The sequence below is a fragment of the Erpetoichthys calabaricus genome, chromosome 11 (assembly GCF_900747795.2).
Source record: "Erpetoichthys calabaricus chromosome 11, fErpCal1.3, whole genome shotgun sequence".
NCBI lineage: Eukaryota > Metazoa > Chordata > Cladistia > Polypteriformes > Polypteridae > Erpetoichthys > Erpetoichthys calabaricus.
Genome location: NC_041404.2, coordinates 122,961,333 through 122,982,114, shown reverse-complemented (window position 1 = coordinate 122,982,114; position 20,782 = coordinate 122,961,333). Strand labels below are relative to the sequence as shown.

Below are 20,782 nucleotides of genomic sequence, written 5' to 3'. Positions count from 1 at the left end.
TTTCGATAAACCGGTGAACCTGTAGCACACCCAATTTCAGACACTCAACCTTTTCTTTTCCACCAGCCAAGAAGAAACACGTCTACCAAATACTGACATTGTGTCAATGGATATACAGGATTGATAACTGTAATAATAATAATAATAATCATCATCATCATCATCATTTAACTTTTAGATTACAGCAGTGGTTCTCAAACTGTGGTGCGGGCCCCCCTAGCAGGGCGCGAAGTAACAAAAAGGGGGGCGCGAAGATGTGAAAAAAAGAAAACAAGAATCTAAAATATGAAAAATACATCTGTTGAAACCAAAACAAATTAACTTAAACTACATTCTGATACTATAAAAACAGAGTTAGATAAATGTCGATAAAAGTTAAGTAGGTATAATAAAATATGCATCTATGATATATCATTTAATTAAAAAAACGTTAGGGGGGCGCGATTAAAACTGTTATGAAAACTCGGGTCGCAAATACTTAAAGGTTGAGAAACGCTGGATTACAGAAAAGATTTTCCCAGTGTCTTTAGCTAAAATAGTTTCAGCAAATACAGAGTAAGTTATTGGACTACTGAGTAGTATTAGTACAGATAGCATGTAAAAATTTAGAAAACTACTGTAAAGTTGAAATGGTTGATTGCTATCATTCAACAGCTGCGTACCGCTACATCACATTAATTTTGTAGCCTTGTGAGGTCACTGGATAGTATTGTATTTCTGTTGTAGCATTCAACAATATGATAGTCAAATACTGTGAAAATAATGTAATTAGTTGCCAGTGATTTACAATAAATTTACCGTCAATTTCAATATATAGCGTACTTGATAAGAAATGCAAGTTGAAAGATACAGAAAAACATTATATGATATTGCACTTCGATAAAAAGTAAACAAATGGTTTTAGACACGAATGTATGTGCGGTCCAGCCGTTACAAGTTACTCCGTCTGCCCCTTTGATTGACACAGTGACGTTTTTAACATCTGCACGAGGGCGAAATCTGGCAATGTGGCAGGGGAGGCAGATCGCGCAGCCACAGACTACAGTACTACGTCGCACCGACTGTGACGCTTTTTTTCCAGCCCGTCCACAGCATTCTGCAGCCTTCTATGCTAATGACGTTGTAAGGGCGTATATCTTTACAAATGGAAATTCAGAGCGATTGTGTTATTTTTGAGCACGCATTTAACTATTTAGAAGCTTGCTTGCCTTCTCATGCTCCATTTCCTTTGAATAAATCAATTTCGCCACCGACTGCTGTGTCTCCGAGTGACGTCTCGATAATTTATATTGCATTTAATAGAATTTCATACCTTAGATGGCTTTATCTTGATTTCTTTTTGATCTCAGTAGTGTTTTTTTCCGATCCAAACCTCTTTTCTCAGGCTTGACGTAAGCGCTTTCTGGGAGCTGTTGACGGTGAAACCGAGAGGACTGAAGCACAGCTGGCGTAAATCAAAATAGAAAGACACCTGCAGGAGGGAGGGTCTGTGACAAATGGAGAAAATGAGACAAGTCTGTCTTCTGAAAAAAGAGATAAATATAGACCTATGGCAGGATTTGACGGATCAATACCATTTTACGTATAAGATCGATCTCAACGATTTGGCCAATCGATTTTTTTTTACCCAGCTGACACCCAGACGCAATTTCAGGCTGCGATTTAAAACTCAGAATTGCCACAGACAGAATGATTGTATGAGAACTGATGTGCTTTCTTGGACTGACTTCTTTTGCTGCTGGTCAAATCTCTTTGAAAATGAATTACAGAATAGATAGTACTGAAAAGAGACAGATGGATCAATCTTAGAGAGGCCACTTCATTAGGTATATCTGCTCCAGGGCTGGTGGGTGTATTGGGTTTTCATTTGGGAGATGCATGATTGCCCCTAACAGATATACATAAATGCATAATGTTGTACTAAATTCATTCCCCCTACCAAATCAAACACGAGCAGGCGCGTAACCCAAGCCAGTTATCTTTCTTAAGGTAAATAAGCAGTGCTATGAATTGATTCCGTCACTGCTCAAATAATCATCATAGTCTAACACCAAGTCAATGAAGTTTCAGGGATATCAGTCTGTCAAGATAGGAAGCTTAAGTGACTGTGAATCAAGGTTATTATAGTTTTGCCTTTTTATATTAGTTTTTATTTCTATATTTTTTCTGACCTTACTTGGAAATTCAGTTTAGTTTTAGTTTTCCTTCATCGTGTATTTTTAGTTTTAGTTTAGTTTTTATTTCACAAAGACATTTCTATTTTATTTTTATATATATTAGTTTCAGTTTTAGTTTTAGTAATTATGCATGGAGCGCCTACAGAGTTAGTTTTGTGTCACAATCAGACTGAACTGTTAACAGATTTGGATAGGAGTTTAATGTTAGTGGAAGCTTACTACACTACATGGTTTACTATCTGGTTTTGTTTTTGTCTAATAAAAACAAGCATAATCAAAACTAGACACCGAATATGAATAATTTTACACAATTTTATAATTTTTAAAATATTTTCTCATGAAAATCACAGGGGCTTAGGAAGAACAGGGCTCTTAGACTTGAATGAGTGTGCAGACCCCACCTACCTGTATTGAGGGAAACAAAGGACAGTCAGGGCCGGATTTTCCTATAGGCTAACTAGGCTTCAGCCTAGGGCCTCAAGATCAAGAGGGGCCTACATTCAAATTGTTAGCAAAATTAAAATTACACTATTCTAAAAACAGTGAACACTAAAACACTGAACCGAAAATAAGGAGAAATTCTACGCATATGACTAATAAACAAACATAAAAATGTATTGGTTAAGATCAACGCGTATTACGTATTTTATTATCTCTCATGTAATTTACAAACTTAAAAATGGAAGGTGAAAGGGCCTCATAAGTGGAATAGCCTAGGGCCTCTTTTCATATAAATCCGGCCCTGAGGACAGTAAACCCATAATGAGCGGAGCAAGAGCAGGTAATAGGAGTACGGACAGGCATAAAACAATAGAGACAGAGTCTGAAATTAAGAACAACATATACATTATCTAAACCTGTTTATCCAGAGTAGGATTGCAGGAAATCTGGAGTCTACCCCAGCAGGCTTGTATGCAAGGCAGGAAAAATCCCTGGTGTGCAATATGTATGATAAGGCTGATGTTAAGAACAAAAAGAATTGTTGATTATTTCAACTATCTATTTTGAGAGAGAGAGAAAAACATTGAAAAAAGGGAGACAAATATTTTAAAATATAATTCTACTAATGGATTACTTTCACAATAGCAGGTATTTTGAGTTGTGAATAGAAACTAAGAAAGATAAATTAATAAATATGGAACAAATACAAAAACCCATTAGTATGTTTAGTTTTTCATCACTTGTCAGACTCTCTACCTTTGTTTGTATCGCTTCGTTGTTAAACAAAGTTTTTAAAGCAAAAGTGATTGGCCAGCAACAATATGCTGATCTTATATGATGACCTAGTCAGTCTCTCGATCAGTGCCGTTTTATTTTCAAAAACCGGGAGTGCTCTCCACAGATATGGGGATGGATATTTGAGGAGTAAACCGCAAGACAATGATTATAATTTTATATTATATACATTAAGGAACCATCAACAACAAATCCAATTAATAATATATTGAACAATTATTATAAAAGTAAAGTTGAATAAATCGGACTCTGCAGATGTATAAATACAAAAAAATCGAGTATGTGTTCAGGTAAAGCACCACTTCCGGGTGTAACAACCGCCGAATTTCATCCATCTATCTAGTTGCGCTTTTGAGTGCGTTTTTGAGTTTTATAGTGTTTACACATACACACGCGCGCGCGCGCGCACACACACACACACAATTCCAAAAAACAGTATTGTTGGACGCTGGTTAGTCTATAATGTCAAGACTCATCAAAATATCGAGGTCGAATTTTTTCATGATTACTATACTTTCTTTATACTTCGTATATGAGAAAGTAAACACGATTTCTCCTGTGCGAAGTGGCAGGTGAATTGTTGTTTGCAAAAAGCAGACACCTGGGAAATAAACTTAAACGTTACTCACTCGTGATTTTTCTGTCCATATGGTAAACGTTTTTTTGACCAGCACATTCTGATTTCAACCGTTTGAATTACATCTTGATATACAACAAGCACAAAGAAAGGCGGCAAGCAAATCGCTTTCTATTTCACACGCTTAACGCACCCGCACTCAGCTTGCTCTGTCACCGCAAATGCTGTGTGAACAGCCGCCCTCCTTCACCAGCCGTCGTTCACTGGATGAATTTATGCGGGCGGCTCGTGGTGGATGACTTTCTGTTTAAGAGTTGAAACTTACAAGGGTTAAAGACTAACGGCAAGAATATTCATTCAAAAACGAAAACTAAAAATATTTTAGTAAATTATTATTTTATTTCAGTTAGTCTTTCCAGCAACTTTAATAGTTTCATTTAATTTTAGTTTTTCATTTAGGTTTTGTTAATTATTTTATTTCAGTTTACAAAAATGTTTTTTTAATAATAGTTTCAGTTTTGATTTTAGTTTTCGTTAACTATAATAACCTTGCTGTGAATCAGCTTCACCTGTTTTGGTGTAAATGAAAGTGACAACAGGTGCACTGGAGAGGCAACAGCAAGACACCCTCCCCCCCAGCAAAAAAAGGGAATGGTTTTGCATGTGATGGCCACAGACAATTAATCTCTTCTTATCCCTTCTGCTTCTTTTGCGTTTTACTAATGTCCTTGTTGCTATTGGTGGCATGAGGCCAGTACGTGTATGCCGATTCAGGTTGCACAGGTACGTTCATCCATGGCACATCCATACATGCCATCGCATGGTTTGTTGTATCTCCCAGCACAGTCTCAAGAGCATGGAGGAGATACCAGGAGACAGACCGTTACACGAGAAGAGCTATGGCTGTAGAAGGGCATAAACCCAGCAGCAAGCCCTGTATCTTCTCGTTTGTGCCAGGAGGAACAGGAGGAGCACTGCCAGAGCCCTACAAAATGACCCCCCCTCTGGCTGTGGTGTGCATATTTCTGACCAAACAGTCAGGAACGGACTCCAGGAGGGTGACATGAGGTTCCGGCGTCCTCTAGTGGGACCCGTGTTCACAGCCCATCACCCTGCAGCTCGATTGGCATTCGATTTTGGCAGCTCCTCCGTTGGTGCGTCTGGATCAGCCTGCGATTTCAATTTTTGACTTTGATTTTCGATGTGATTCTGAATCTAGTTCTCAATTGGTTGATGATTTTGGTTTCTATTGAACGTTGTTACATCATTTTGTTCTCAACCAATTACATATTATTACTCAGATTTTCCACTTGAATATTTCAATCATCGAAATCTGATGTGATGCGTGGTTGTGTGAGGTGTGTTTTAAGTGTCCCTATAATATTTTGAGTAGTATATTAGGAAAGCCTATGGAGATCGTATGGTTACAGACGACTCTAGACTACCCGATAGGTAGGGGGTAATTTTGACAAAGTTGGCATCACTCCTCCAAAACAATCGCCAACCCCAACTACCAGCTCTAGACTGGAAGGTCAGAATCACTTAAAACGTTATCAGTAGGTAACGGTAGATGAAATTTGAAAGGATTTTGACCTTCCAGTCTGGAGTTGGTTGATTATTTTGGCATGGGTGGTTCCCTGCATCACTCCCCTTGTCATTCCTCAATGTGCCTCTGTAACCCGTATGAGCATGCACAGAATTAATGAAACAGTTTTCTTAGACAGATGCCGGTTGTTGCTCTACTTCATATTGTTGCAATGCAGGAGGTCAAGGGAGGCATGTCATCATGAAAAGTAAAAAAAAAAAACAATAATGATAATATAAAATAAATTTGTCCATTGGTCTGTACTATGAATTTGTTTTCTTATGATTCCAATAATTTTGATCATTTTTATAGTCAAAATCGCTGAATTTGCGCATTTCCTGATCAAATACAGGGGAGAAAAATCGAGGTGCGGCAGCGACATGCAGAGCCTAACCTGGAACTGCGCTCTACCTCACACACTGTGTTGATGCCTGCAATTGGCGACTGCCTGTTGCTGTCTCGCTGTATGTCGCCAATATAATATTTGCACGCGCGTTTATTATACACCTTGACTTTCCACAGTCGGGCTAATAATTTAATGAATGTGTGTGACATATTTAGTCTTGCTGATCGGACATAAAACCGCAGTGAAATGGCACAAGTTGAGGCAAACAGCACCGTGACGCACTGAAGGGGGCGCATGTGATCACAGCAGGTGCTTGTTGCTGCTGTTCCACACAGAGACTCTCGACACCAATAAGTTAGCGATATCAGCAAGTCAAGTGCACTGCAGCGGTCCGTTTATTTTTATTTTTTGTTCATACTGACTGCCAAAATGGAAAATTAAGACTTTTTAAAACTAAAGGAAAATAAGGAGGACTTTTACAAGAAAGTGAGGGAGATTTATGTGGAGCAGGATAGGCGCATGGACTTCATTTATAAATAAAGGTAAGACCATAAACTGTTTTCAGTTTTATAAAAAATGGGATCAGACTAAGAAAAAAAATCCAATATTTAAAAACTAAAATTTGACCTTAAATAAAATATTCTTTAGTTTTTCTTGTTATCCGGTCTGTATTAAAATTGATTAATGCACTTTTAAAAATAACTAAATATTTCAATTAAGGTCAAAATTTTGTACACCAGTCTATACTTTCATTTGTATTGAATGAGTTTGAATTGTGAAATTGCAACTGCAAATTTAGAACACATGGAGGGTGCAGAGCAAATGCGCTCTCTCGCGCCGCTATAAATGTAACATTCTTTCTTAGCCAAATATGTACCTTACCTATCTGTGTGTAAAGAATGCTGATGAGATATGAAGCATAACCAGTAGTCAATGTGCATGCTGTCAACTGAATAGTGAATAAGCTACTCTTTTGGGTTCATATATTTGTAAATCTGACACTGAAGGAGTCAGTACCTCACTAGCCATGAACCTGAATGCAAGTTGTCTGAAAATCCGTAAGCACATGGCTAAGAAGAGAACTAGTTAATCAACGAAAACTGGTTCGGGAGCATTTATCATTGACGGATCTGTAAAGAACTGGCTCAAAAGACAAAAGACAGGACTGATGAGAGCGCGACGGAGAAGGTTTAGATACTGAACGGTTGTTACGAGAGCAGTGTAAATCCATTCTGAAAAAAAGGATTCCATGTCGTTTCTTTACTAATACGCTTCTCTAAAACATCGGATCTGCCTCACATATAAGTGAAAAATTTGAATAGATGCAAATGATATATGTACTGTATATGATTTCACAAAAAAACTGGACAAACTGGACTATGGTTGGTTTCCAAACTTAAACACAAAGTTGTACTCGTCGCGCTGTAATCGGACGTCAGTCGTTAGGCTTCGGTGGTTCGTTACAAGCTGCGCAGGTGGTATCAACGAACAATCTGAAGCAACAAAAATTAAAATAATTCCACAAAATAAACAAAACAAATTCACACCGAATCACAACTAATCGTCATTAAAAACTGCAGTGAAACCAAAAGCTGTTCAAAAGAACGATCTTCTGAGAACAACTTCAACTAAACACGTTGTGTATGGAAAATCTGTTACAATTCGGGTGACAATGACATAATAATTAAACGTTTTCAGACCGAGACCCTATTATTTACTTATTTCTGAACAAATACTGCATACCTTTATTAATAAGCTCGTGGCCGTCATCAATGGGAAGAGGTGGGCAGGAAGGCCAAGGGGCCGCGATACTCGAACCCTGGACATCCAATAATCTGCTCCGTTGACTACACTGGCAGTATTTCGCCAGTTCTCTCTTCTACTGTTGATTTAACCACAAATGTTATCTTTAGTTTGGCAATTGCTTGCTTTGATCAATATTTAGATATTTCTTTTTTTTATCATGATGGAGCTCTCTTCGTTGCTACTAAGTTTTGTCGCATTCACTCGTCTGCTGCCCGTAACGTCAGGTGATGTGACACACCGTTTTTTTTATTGTTTTGTTTAATGCACATGTTTTCTACTTACAGAAATTAAATGCATACTTTTGTGGCTAGTTTTGTGGAAGTCTGATGAAGGCGCCCTACGCCGCTGTGTCTAAACAAGTAAGCGCTTTCTTTTGCTCCGTTTCCACTCGCTACGCAGACTCCACGTATGGCCGACATCTCCACATACTGTGTTCATTTTTTCATTTGTGAACGCCTTTGTACTCTAGCAGGAAATCTTTGCACAGGTGCTCGCATTTAGTTTGTCAAACAATACTTTCCACACAACTGCTGCTGCTAGACCCGGGCATATACGATCACTTTAAGACCCAATCGGCATTCGGCACATATTCTAATAAAACCCCGAGGTTCTCCAACATTGCATCTGACATATTTTAAAGTGACACTGGAATATGCAAAGTGTCCCTACGTCTTGATTTGCTTACAACTGACTACACAGTGCATTGACCTTAGCTATGTTTTCCTGATTAACAGGTGACAACAAAACAATGTAACTTGTTTGTGTAAAATAGATAATAGATGTCCACAAGCAGACAACGTCAAGCTGATTCTGGGGCCAGAAGTTCCAGAACTTGTTCTTCCAGTGGAGCTCAAGCGTTGGGTCATGACAAAATCCTTATCCTTTACAGGAAGTATGACAGCTCTAATATTTCTGGTGCTGTATATGGTGGTGTTATCTGCTTTCTGTTGAGAGATTTGTTCTGGGTGATCCTTGGAGGTCGTTGGTTTTATTTTGTGTGATCTCTGTGAGTTCATCCTCCTTAGTATCTGTATTCCTGTGCAGGTTTGGATGAAAGGCAAAACTTCTTTCTTTTGGAGACCAGCACTTCTGGTGATTGCGCTTCATAAGTGCCTGGTCCTGCACATTGGACCAACACAACAGCAGGTTTCTATCCTTGCCTTGTTAGCAAGTGAACTCCAGACCGAGTTGGTCTTGCTGGTACTGTTGATATTAGATTTTGTTGTGAACATTTTGTGGCATGGAAGGCTGTTAACACTGTACTGCTGCTAGGCAATGTGCTCCCATAATGTAATATGGGAACATATTACATTAACATTTGTCCTGAAGAAACATCTAAATCTGTCACTAGTGTGTTTCTCAGTGACAAGGGAGTTAAACTAGGATCCACACCTGATTATAGGGTCTTCTGGAGAGCATGTTTTACTGTCTTTGCTGTACTTTCTGCATGTTCATGAACCATTCTTAACAGCACATACACTCTGTAGTGAAATGCATACACTATATACTGAAGCGCTTATACTATTTACGTAAATGCATACACCATATGTTGAGATATATTGCCAAAAGTATATTGGGATGCCTGCCTTTACACACACATAAACTTTAATGACATCCCATTCTTAATACATAGGCTTTAATATGGAGTTGGCCCACCCTTTGCAGCTATAACAGTTTCAATTATTCTGGGAAGGTTTTCCATAAGGTTTAGGAGTGTATTTATGGGAATTGTTGACCATTTTTCCAGGAAAGCATTTGTGAGGATCCTCCACGCCAAATTCGCTCATCCATTTCTTTATAGACCTTGATTTGTGCACTGGTGCGCAGTCATGTTGGAACAGGAAGGGGCCATCCCCAAACTGCTCCCACAAAGTTGGCAGCATGAAATTGTCCAAAATGGCTTCATATGCTGAAGCATTAAGAGTTATTTTCACTGGAACTAATGGACCAAGCCCAACCCCTGAAAAACAACCCCATACCATAATCCCCCCTCCACCAAACTTTACACTTGGCACAATGCAGTCAGGCAAGTACCATTCCCCTGGTAATCACCAAACCCAGACTCATCCATTGGATTGCCAGACAGAGAAGCATGATTCGTCACTCCAGAGGACACGTCTCGACTGTTCAGAAAATCCAGTGGTGGTGTGCATTGCACTTGCTCGGCCATGGAAACCCATTCCATGAAGCTCACTACGCACTGTTCTTGAACTTTTGGAGGTCGGTAGCTATTGACTCTGCAGAAAGTTGGCAACTTCTGCACACTGTGCACCTCAGCATGCGCTGACCCAGCTCTATTATTTTACGTGGCCTACCACTTTGTGGCTGAGTTGCTGTTGTTCCCAGTTGTTTCCAATTTGTTATAATACCACTAACAGTTGACCGTGGAATATTTAGTAGTAAGGAAATTTCACAAATGGATTCCTATCACGATACCACACTTGAATTCACTGAGCTCCTGAGAGTGACCCATTCTTTCACAAATGTTTGTAGAAGCCGTCTGCATGCCTAGGTGCTTGATTTTATACACCTGTGGCCATGGAAGTGATTGGAACACCTGAATTCAATGATTTGGAGGGGTGTGCCAATAATTTTGGCAATATAGTGTATATATACACTCTTTAGTGACATACGGTACATATATTTTTGAAATGCATTCACTATATTGTGAAACGTTCACAATGTACACTGAAACGTGTATATTATATACAGAAAATGCATGCCCTCTATAGTGAAACATATACACTTCATTCTGAAACCTTCAAACACATACACCATATGCTGAAACACATGCAGTAGAAAGTGAAAGCCATGCAATCCACTGTGAAACACAGCAACTCCATTTTGGGGCATATATTGTTTATGTAGAAAGAAATTAAACTTTAGAAACATGTTTTTGAGGAATTAATAAGTTGTTTCCTGCTTTATATGCGATATTGCCTAGACAGGCTCCAGCCCATTCCACACCCTCTTGAGCAAGGAGATGAGGAATTAAGTATGATTTCAATAGACAAAAACAATGGAATACACAATGGAACACACGTCCATTTTTTTCACAAAATTTATCTGTAAACTAATTATCAGCAGATTTTTCTGTGTTATTTGGGGAGATGACATGTGTGCAGAGTTGTTCAGTACATCATCATAACAGGGTAAATGTAGAAGTAACTACTTTTGGTCGCTTAGACACTGCTCCAAAGGAAGTTTGCATACAATACACACAAATTTGCAACCTTCTTGATTTTTTCTGCGGCCACTATAGTTCTGCAAATGAGGTCTTTGGCAGATCGTAGTGTTTGACACATTCACATCTGCTTTCTGAAGACTGTTTCTGATCTGTTGGAGAAGCGCTCCTTTATCTTAGTGAGGATTCTTCTTTCATCAGCAGTGGAGGTCTTCCTAGGCCAACCAGTCACTTTCAGATTACTGAGCTCACCAGTGCATTCTTTCTTCTTAATGATACAGTATTCCAAACAGCTGATTTAGATAATCCTGAAGTGTTACAGTTGTCTCTAATGGTTTTATTCTTGTTGTTCAGCCTTTCATTGGTACAGCTCTTGTCCTCACATTGAACAATGGCCACTACAGACTCCAAGTGTAGTCTGTAAGTAGAAGCAAGCCTAGGTATCTTTGCCTGCACTAATGAAGCAATGAAACACACCTGAGAAATCACAAACACCAGTGACGCCACATTGTCCCAAACTTTGTGGTGTTCTGAAATGGGGGACCATGTTTCTACATGGGCACATTAATCACATCTGAATTGTTTGACTTTGTAATTTTAAACTGTGGAGTAGAGGGGTAAATCAGCGGAAAATGTGTCCTTGTCCCAAACATTATGGAGGGCACTATAGTTACTGTGTATGGAGTAAAAATTAAAAGCTAAAACTGCATAGCACAGGCAAATGTCTTTAGTTATTCTGGCCAATTTAGAGTGGCACATCCTTCATGTTTGAAAGGCTATCCCATAATAACAGGTAATAAATGATAATAAGACATTCTTCTGTTTAGATTATTGCAAAACAGTTGACAGATTGAAATGAGTAGGTTACAACATGTGGTGCTTTGCATATACATGTAAAATTTTATAACAATCAAAGATCATTATAGGTTTTGAGAAGTTTTGTAACACTGTTTATATCTGCATATATACATACAGTGAGAGAGAGAGGAATATTTAATAATTTTTAAAGTAACTTGCATTTCAAATTGAAAGAAAATATTCCAGCTATATTCCAAAATAAAGCCAGCACATCTGGAAATACTTCATCCATCTGTTTTCTTAGCTCCCTTTTCCATTACAGTGTCAATGTGAGCTGGAGGCTATCCCAGCCACATCATGCACAAAACAAGAGCCAACTCTGCATGTGAAGCCAGGTCAGCACAAGGTAACCCATGCACACACTCACATTCACACTACGCTATATCACACCCGGACATGCAGCTTTGGGATAGGGCATGAAACCTTCAGGAAAACTAGTCATCAGGCCTCCCCTTGGTGCAAACTTGAGGGGTTGTACTGCCACTGCACCTTTTTTGCCATTTCAAACATTATTTAAATTAGTTTCTCAGATTCTGTCTTTAACAATATCTCACAGGATATGCTGCAGATTTTTTCTTCCAATAAAAACTGGGTAAAAGAAAATTTAAGCATCCATCTCCTGCACTTTATCGGCCAAGTCAGCTTGTCCCCTGTATGTCACCTCCCTGTATTTGCACAGCCAGAGCACCATTAAAATCACTAGCCTTGAGTTGAACCTTGTTAAAGTTTACATGCCTGTCTTGCATCTCATGCTGCTGGGACAAAGTGTGATATTAAAAACATGGATAAGTGGGTTTAGTTTAACACAAATCCAAATAAAGTTCTCAGGATAGTCCCTGTTAACTGGCACTTCTGCTGTTCTCTCCTTTGCTGTCACCTGGTTGCATGTTTTGTTACCCAGACTATAGTGAAGTTAGGGTCTTAACTGCAGCTACTTATTCATACATTCACAAATATGTATCATTAAACCTGATCAATAACTCAAAAGATAAAAATACACATTTTAACTTCCCTTGACTTTGCCTTGCCCAGGGCTTGTCAAATTCACTGGCAAAGTTAACATCACAACTTGCACTGGACAGGACAAACTTGATGTTTAAACGCCTCCCAAAATGGTTAAATTACGTTGGGACACTTCTTTTTCTACAAGTTTTTAACAATTAATAGGCTTCTTTTTTTTACATTTTTAGGAGCAACTATGCCTCAAGTGACTGGAAAAAGTTAGGAAAATAAAATTTTGAAGACAACATAAAATTTGAAAATAACATAATCTGCTGCTATTTTTGCAAATAAGCCTTATATTATGTATAAAAGATAGACATTTTAGTTATGATGTGCTGATAGCATTTCATCTTGAAATGTGTTTATATTTATAATTATAATTTCCTATAATTTCTATTGCAGAAGGGTAAGACTATCTGAAAACAAATTGATACCTTTAAGCGCCTTTTTTATTTAATTTATCTCATATATATATATATATATATATATATATATATATATATAAACTAAATGAAGATACATAATTATAATATATACATGTTATTATAAAAAAAATTACATACTGTATACAGTACATCTCTGTTATTAAAAAAAAAATCTTGGAAGGCTTGGAAGGAGATGATACGTGATTTTCTCAGAGACACTTTAATGTCCTGTGAGACAAGGCAGTGAGACAAAAGGACAGCTGCTGCACAGGCTTTTAAAAGGTCGACACGCAGCGTGACAAGCAGAACAGGCAGCTCGCCAGCAGCAGAAAGACAACAGCTGATCTGACCGCATCTCCTTAGCATGCGTTCATTCCCCCCTTCACAACATGAGTGGCAGAGACGTTGGCATGGAGTGGGCGAGCAAAGCGAGCAGGAGGCACAGTCTCCTAGTATTATAATATAAACATTACATATATACAGTATATATAAATATATATATATATATATACAGTATATATACAGTATATATATATATATATATATATATATATATATATATATATATATATATATATATATTATTAAAAAAAAAAACTTGGGATGAGATGAGACTTTTTCCCGGGGACGAGATGTGATCTTTGGAAGAGAGACAGAGAGATACTTTAACGTCCCGTGAGACGGTCAAGTCACGTCATACTTAAAACCTTTGGAAGCAAGTCCCATGATACACATGCAGAGCAGGTTAGAGATAATGGAAGTAGGAAAATTCAAAGGTCTCAAAAAATGAGAGTAAAGATCGTATTAGTACAAACAAATAAAAAATATTACTCTGTGAAATAACGGAACAGCGAAAAGAGATCGAATAGTGTTTGAGGATGTCTGAGGGAGAAGAGAGAGACAAGGCAGTAAGGCAAAAGGACAGCTGCTGTACAGGCTTTTAAATGTTCAAAGTGATGAGGGAAATACAGATCACGCAGCACGGCAGCATCAACAAGCCAGCAGCTGATTGAGCAAAGAGGAGGTAAAAAAACAACTGTTATTTATTTCCCATTGTATCACTGTTTAAGAGGGGTTTCAAAGGAGCAACCGCATCTCCTTGGGGTGCATTCAGCCCCCCTCTTCACAATGGCGCATAGCGCTGGCAAGTGCAGCAAGTGCTGGGAAGTGAGCGAAGTGCAGATCACGTGGTACGGCAGCAGCAGCAAGCCAGCACCTGATCGAGCAAAAAGAAGGTAAAAAAAAACTGTATTTGTTTCCCGTTGTAACACCATTTAAGAGGGGTTTGGAGAAGCAGCTGTGTCTCCTTGGGGTGCGTTCATCCCCCCTCTTCACATTGGCGCATTGCTTTGGTGGGGGGGGGGGGGGGGAGTGGTTGGCAAACGAAGCAAACGGGGGCAAAACCCCCTAGTATATATTTTGGTTTACTGGATATACAATATTTATGGGTTTGGTTTACTGGATATACAATTTAAAGAGAATGTTATTTTCATGGGAATTGTTACATATGCATTATTTTCACTTTTACTTTAAAACTTTTGTAAAAACAATACTTGTGCTTTATTTCTGTCCCTGGGCGTGGTTGCATCTTTTTCTCGCAGGACGTATAATGCTGCTCGCATTGTGAAGGAGGGGCAGCTGAACGCATGCTAAGGAGATGCCGTTGGATCATCTGCTGTCTTTCTGCTGCTGCTGTCGCACTACCCGTCGATCATTTCAAAGCCTGTACAACAGCTGTCCTTTTGCCACTTCGCGTCTCTGCCACTCGCATTGTGAAGGGAGGGGGTTAGGGTGGCTGAACGCACGCAAGGAGAAGCGGTTGGATCATCTGCTGGCTTTCTGCTGCTGGCGAGCTGCATGTTTTGCTTGTCGCTTGTCATTATTTTAAGAGCTGGGAGCAAGTTAAAGTGTCTCTCGTGGGACTTCATATTGTCTTCCGAGAAGATCACGTCTCATCTCCCTAGTCTCCCTCCCAAAGATTTTTTTTATAATAGAGATATATATATATAATTTTACTTGTGGAAAAGAAGTGAATTTAGGTATTTCACACCCATACAGTAACTGCAGTTTTTTAAAATTATTAATGAAAAAATAAGTTAATTCTCATGTTCTCATGTAATACAGAAAAAAGATTCAAGGTACATTAGTTATATTTGCTAATTGTGGCACTAGGGAGTGGTAATGTATTGTTTGCATGTTGTTAACATCATGCAAGGAAGAACTGTATCTGTGTAAGTGACAGTAATGACCATATAAACCTATTTTTTATGTGTGTGCATATGGCAATGACAGGGGAGGCCTGCAACCTTCTACAGATAATCCTGCCAGTGTACACAGCCCTCTCTGTGAGATGACTGGGAGTTGAATCATTGTCCCAAGGACTTTGAAGCAACACCACTAAACACTGCACCTCCATGATCTTGACTAAGACCCTACATCAGTGCTGCTGTAACTTAACATATGGAGTTAAGATCTAGATAAAAACAATCCAGTCCACATCTACAGTTCTGGTTTCTCATATTGCCTAATCTCTTCTTTCCCCAGAATGAGGGTGCGATACCAGAAGAGGCAGAAGCTGCAGTTTGACACCAAGTTGGGAATGAACTCTCCTTTTTAATATGATATGAAGATGGAAGTCTTTCTGTTTGGCTCCAGCTGTTCTTCTGCTCTTTACCAGTGTATTCTATATCATTATAAAGTGTGTTACAGCACATAATCATAAGGTTTTTTTTACCAAATAGATAAGAATTGTATTTAAAGTAGAAAAATAAAAAACTGTAATACAAGAAAAAAGCATTTTAATTTGTATGTAATAATTTATTAATGAATTAAATACAATAAAGGTTTGGATACCTTCCCTTTTATCATCGTAGATCAGTGTAAATACCTAGGGGTAAACATCACAAGTAAACATAAAACTCTTTATAAACAGAATGTCGCTGTCTGCATGGAAAAACTTAAGCAAGATTTGCATAGATGGTCTACCCTTCATCTCACTTTAGCTGGAAAAATTAACATTGTCAAGATGAATATCCTTCCCAAGCTTCTTTTTCTATTCCAAAGCATTCCCATACACATTAAGAAATCATTTTTTAAGAAGTCAGAGATAATCATAACCTCATTTATTTAGAATTCAAAATATCTACCCATCCAAAGGGCAACCCTACAAAAACCTGAGGCAGAAGGTGGCATGGCTCTACCTATCTTTTAATTGTATTACTGGGCGGCAAATATAAAAGCTAGAAAAGCCTGGACATTGACACAAATAGATGAACATACACAGGCCTAGTCCACAACAGAAATGAAATCCTGCAGTACTTCTTTATATTCCTTATTTTGTACCCCAATAAATATGAGTTATCGTCAATATACTAACAACCCAATTGTGCTTCACTCACTCAGAATATGAAATCAATGTAGGAAGTACTTCAAGACAGAGAAGCTTTCATCTGTGGCACCTGTGCATGATAACCACCTTTTTCCACCCTTTGAAACGTATATAGTTTTTAATGTTTGGAAAACATACGGGATTGAATCACTTAGAGATTTGTACATAGATAATGTCTTTGCATCCTACAAATAATTACACTCAAAATTTAACTTTCCATCAGTACAATTCTTTCACTACCTCCAAATTACAAACTTTGCTAAACAAAATCTGCCCAATTTTCTTCACTTCCCACCTAATTCTATTCCGTAAGAAATATTGATCAGTCTTGAGAACTCAAATAGTGTTTCTGTAATATATAAAACCATTTTACATTCCTTCCTTTTCAAAGATCCAAGAGTACAGTGGGAGAAGGATCTCTCACTCAACATCTCAGAAAAGGAGTGGAAGGCAGCAATGCACAGAATTCACTTGAGCTCCATATGCGCAAAGCATATCATTATTCAACTTAAAATTATATATCGAGCACATCTGTCTCATTTAAAATTGTCCAAAAGGTTTGCCGGGCAAGATCCAACCTGTGAACGCTGCAATTGAGCTCCAGCCTCACTGGGCCACATGTTTTAGGCCTGCACCAAATTAACATTATACTGGACAAAAATCTTTCAATGTCTTTCAGACAGCCTTAGTGTCACAACCCCTCCAAATCCACTAACAGCTGTGTTTGGTGGACTCCCAGATGGGCTTAAAGTAGAGAAGGACAAACAAACTGTAATTGCCTCTACTACACTATTGGCACGTAGAGCTGTCTTACTCAGCTGGAAGAATCAGTCAGTCTTAAGTCAACGGGTAGCTGATGATATATATTATCTGAAATTGTAAAAAAAAATCAAATTCTCACATAAAGGATCTGTTCAAAACTTTCTAAAAACCTGGCAGGATCTAATCAATAACATTTTAGAATAAGCATTTAAATTTGGGAAAAGGATTTTCTTCCCTTTTTTATCTTCTCTTAAAATTTACTCTGGCTGTTGACCTTGCTCTCTTTCTCAAGGGTGGGGGCTGAATTGAACTTAGTTTTGTCAAGTTTGACTTGCTTCTATGGAATATTACTTGCTTCTAATAAATTCAATACAATGTTAAAAAAATACAGTTGGGGTCTGGATTCAAAATTTAATATTGCTCTCTTCATGTCCACATGAATGTCCTCTAGCTACTCCTTATTTATTCCATATCACAACACATTATCCCTTTAGAGTTGAAAGCATAAGATTTACCCATTAACTAAGGTGTTTCACTTTGTCTTCCAGTTTGGGTACAAGGCTTTCTGTCTATAATTCTGGCTAGCATGACTGCTAGACAAGACCTTGTCGAGGAAAATAGTTCAATATGAAGGTGTTTAATAACACCAGTGACCTGTCCCCCAAGAGAGTGTAAAAGAAAAATGAATGGCATCGGGAGATTCGTAAAGAACGGGTCTAAGGTCAAAACCAGGAACTAAAGTTTAGTTTTGTCAAAACTAATACACAATCAAAAATTTACATTTTAAAAAAAGATTTGAAAACCTGGGAAGACAAAATAAATATTATTTTAATGCAAGGAAACAAGGGCTTATCAGTCAAGCTTGGGTACCCAGGAAATGTCCGGGGCGACCTTCATATTGTTGCTAAAATGAGGTAAAAAATGAGCACACCCCATGGAATTCTGGGAAGGATCACTATGGAGATAACTGAAACAAATGCCTAAATTGTGGGTGCCCATACAGAAAACAAAATGGTGCTTTGATAAGATGTTATTAGATATTACATTTTGTTCAGGTGTATGCTACACCAAATTAAATATCAAAATCAAATTCCTCGAGTATCAAAACCTTATACAGTTTGTCAGAAACTCAAAAGGAATTTATAACAGCCAATGTCTAAGGTGGAACTTGGATGAAGAGACATTATCAACAGTGTTCAACTGTGGCTGGGTGTGTAAACTCCGTGATCGTGATGTCTATAAATGAGTACAAAGTGAAAGACAGGAAGTTCTAAATCAAAGCTCAGACAAGGGAATAACTGAATAGCAATATCAAAACAGCTTGTTGAGAATTACCCTAAACAGGATAATACAGTTGGGGTGCAGTGAATGCACATTCACTATACTTGGTAATGCTTGAAGGCTAACAGCACAAAAATGAACACACAAGTAACTGACAAGGGCATTATTTTCAAGTAAATCAACCTCTATTATTTATCGTAATCATTACAAATAGATGAGTTCACACAAAGGAAGCCTAAAGGCCAGAATGCTAGACTGAAACACTGAAAGGTTTTGGTGGTCCCACAATGGTCTGTGGCACATTTTCCTGGCATGTCTTGGAAGCATTTATCCCCCCCAGTGGACAACATCAATGCTCATTACTAATTCATAATTGTGAGCAATCACATTAACTATGTGTTGGAGCATTTCTTTACTATTCTATAGGAAGAATGTCTTCAAGACTGACATTGTGCTTATCCGCCTAAGCTCAAATGGTCACACAATAGTTGGGTGAGAATGACAACAAAGTCATCCACATAGAACAACCTTCTAATTCAACAGATATGAATACAACTGAGTATTTAAAGGAGACTCTGAAACAATGTTTGCCACATCATTCTTCGCTTATCTATTTTTCCCCAAGGAAGAAAGAAAAGACATGCTGGCAGAGGCTAAACTGAGGCTGCGCAGGGTGTTCTGGGGGAAAATAGTGGTGATTTCAAATTAATATGTATAACTCTGTTAGAACTAATTGGAATAGTGGTCTGCCTGCCATCTTCAAAACCTAAATCAAGATTACACTAAAAAATCAATGTCTTCTTCTGTCAGGAATCAGCATACAACACTCCAGCTAAGATATGTATTATAAAGTTCTGCCAAGATTTTATGGGAGACCAGTTTACATCACAGAGCAATGCCAATAAGACATTTATTTCAATAGCTGTACAAATCTGTGAACAGAAATTCTTAATGTAACATAATTTTGTACTGTATTAGCCAGACTTGAATATGGCATGCACAGGAGGTAGCCTGAAAGAAAACTGTTAAGAGGGGAAAACCAAGAGATAAGTAACATTGCAAGGGATAGGCAAAAGAAAAGCTGAACAAATCACATCAAGTGTCATCACCCCAAGTCTCAAAAAAGCCAAAACAAAGTAGAAAAAAATGTAGCAACAAGTCCTCCCTTCTTGGAAGAGCCTTTTAAGGTTCTCAACACTAGGTGAAAAGTAGTTAAGGAAAGGAGAAAATTGCAAAGGAAATGGGTGAACACTTGAGCAACCATGTTTTATAGTGACAGAATTGTGATGTCAGAATTCCCATGACATGAGTCTTGTAACAAACAAACATGCATAGCAATATTATACAGCATGGCATCATCCATGACAAACCAACACAAATATTATGCATCATAATGGTAACAGCAAAATGATATTTTATGAAAATGCAAAACGAGATCCAGTGCAAAAATTGCAAAAAAGTGATATTTTAGACTATCCAGATGTGCTTCTGAAAATCGTTATTAATGACTGTGGTAAAATATATGATTGGGTATTAACATACTTAAAAACAGGTGACCATTAACCACCGACACCTTCCATTAAACCTGTCTGATCCACTTTTTCATTTATAACCACCACCACTTTTGAGATTTCACTACTTGTGCGTTCCTGCTTAATAAAGGCAACCTGTGACGTTAAGCATGTCTTCGAGAAGACAATGGTGGTTTCACAGTCACTGACAGGTTTCAGCCGATGACAAAGTGATAGCGGAAACACTGATGACCTGGGCGTTTAATTGTATAGTTGTTAAAATACTTGGCTTCTGTGCAAATGGAATCATGTGAGTACTGGAAAACAGACAAAATGCAACCATTTATTGCAGCTTATCAATGAGCACCAATAAGCAATGAAACCAAAACAAATGGGTCTTCTACACCGCATAAAACAGTGCTAGGAAAAAAAAAATAAAAAAAACAAACAAGCAACAAAAAGAACAAAAATGTCTAATTAAATGTCCTCAAAATGTTCCATGTGAATTGTGTACACAAATGTTCACAGTGCATTTTTATGTAATAAATCTAAAAAGAAATGCCTCCTTTTGATTTCCTTTCTCTAATGGAAAAACACCTACAATTGCATCATCAGTGTCAGATTGCATTTCTACCTGCCATGAA

The 20,782-nt window shown here is 38.0% G+C and overlaps 1 protein-coding gene across 1 annotated transcript in view; it reads left to right on the top strand.

Moving 5' to 3' along the window:
- Positions 1-16,024, top strand: part of LOC114661374 (transmembrane protein 94-like) — a 46,957-nt gene extending 30,933 nt beyond the window's left edge. Inside the window, exon 29 of the mRNA XM_051934277.1 lies at positions 15,741-16,024. Within this exon, the coding sequence (XP_051790237.1) occupies positions 15,741-15,813 (73 nt within the window). The 3' untranslated portion in view covers positions 15,814-16,024. The remainder of the gene's footprint in view (positions 1-15,740) is intronic.
- Positions 16,025-20,782: the final 4,758 nt, after the last annotated feature.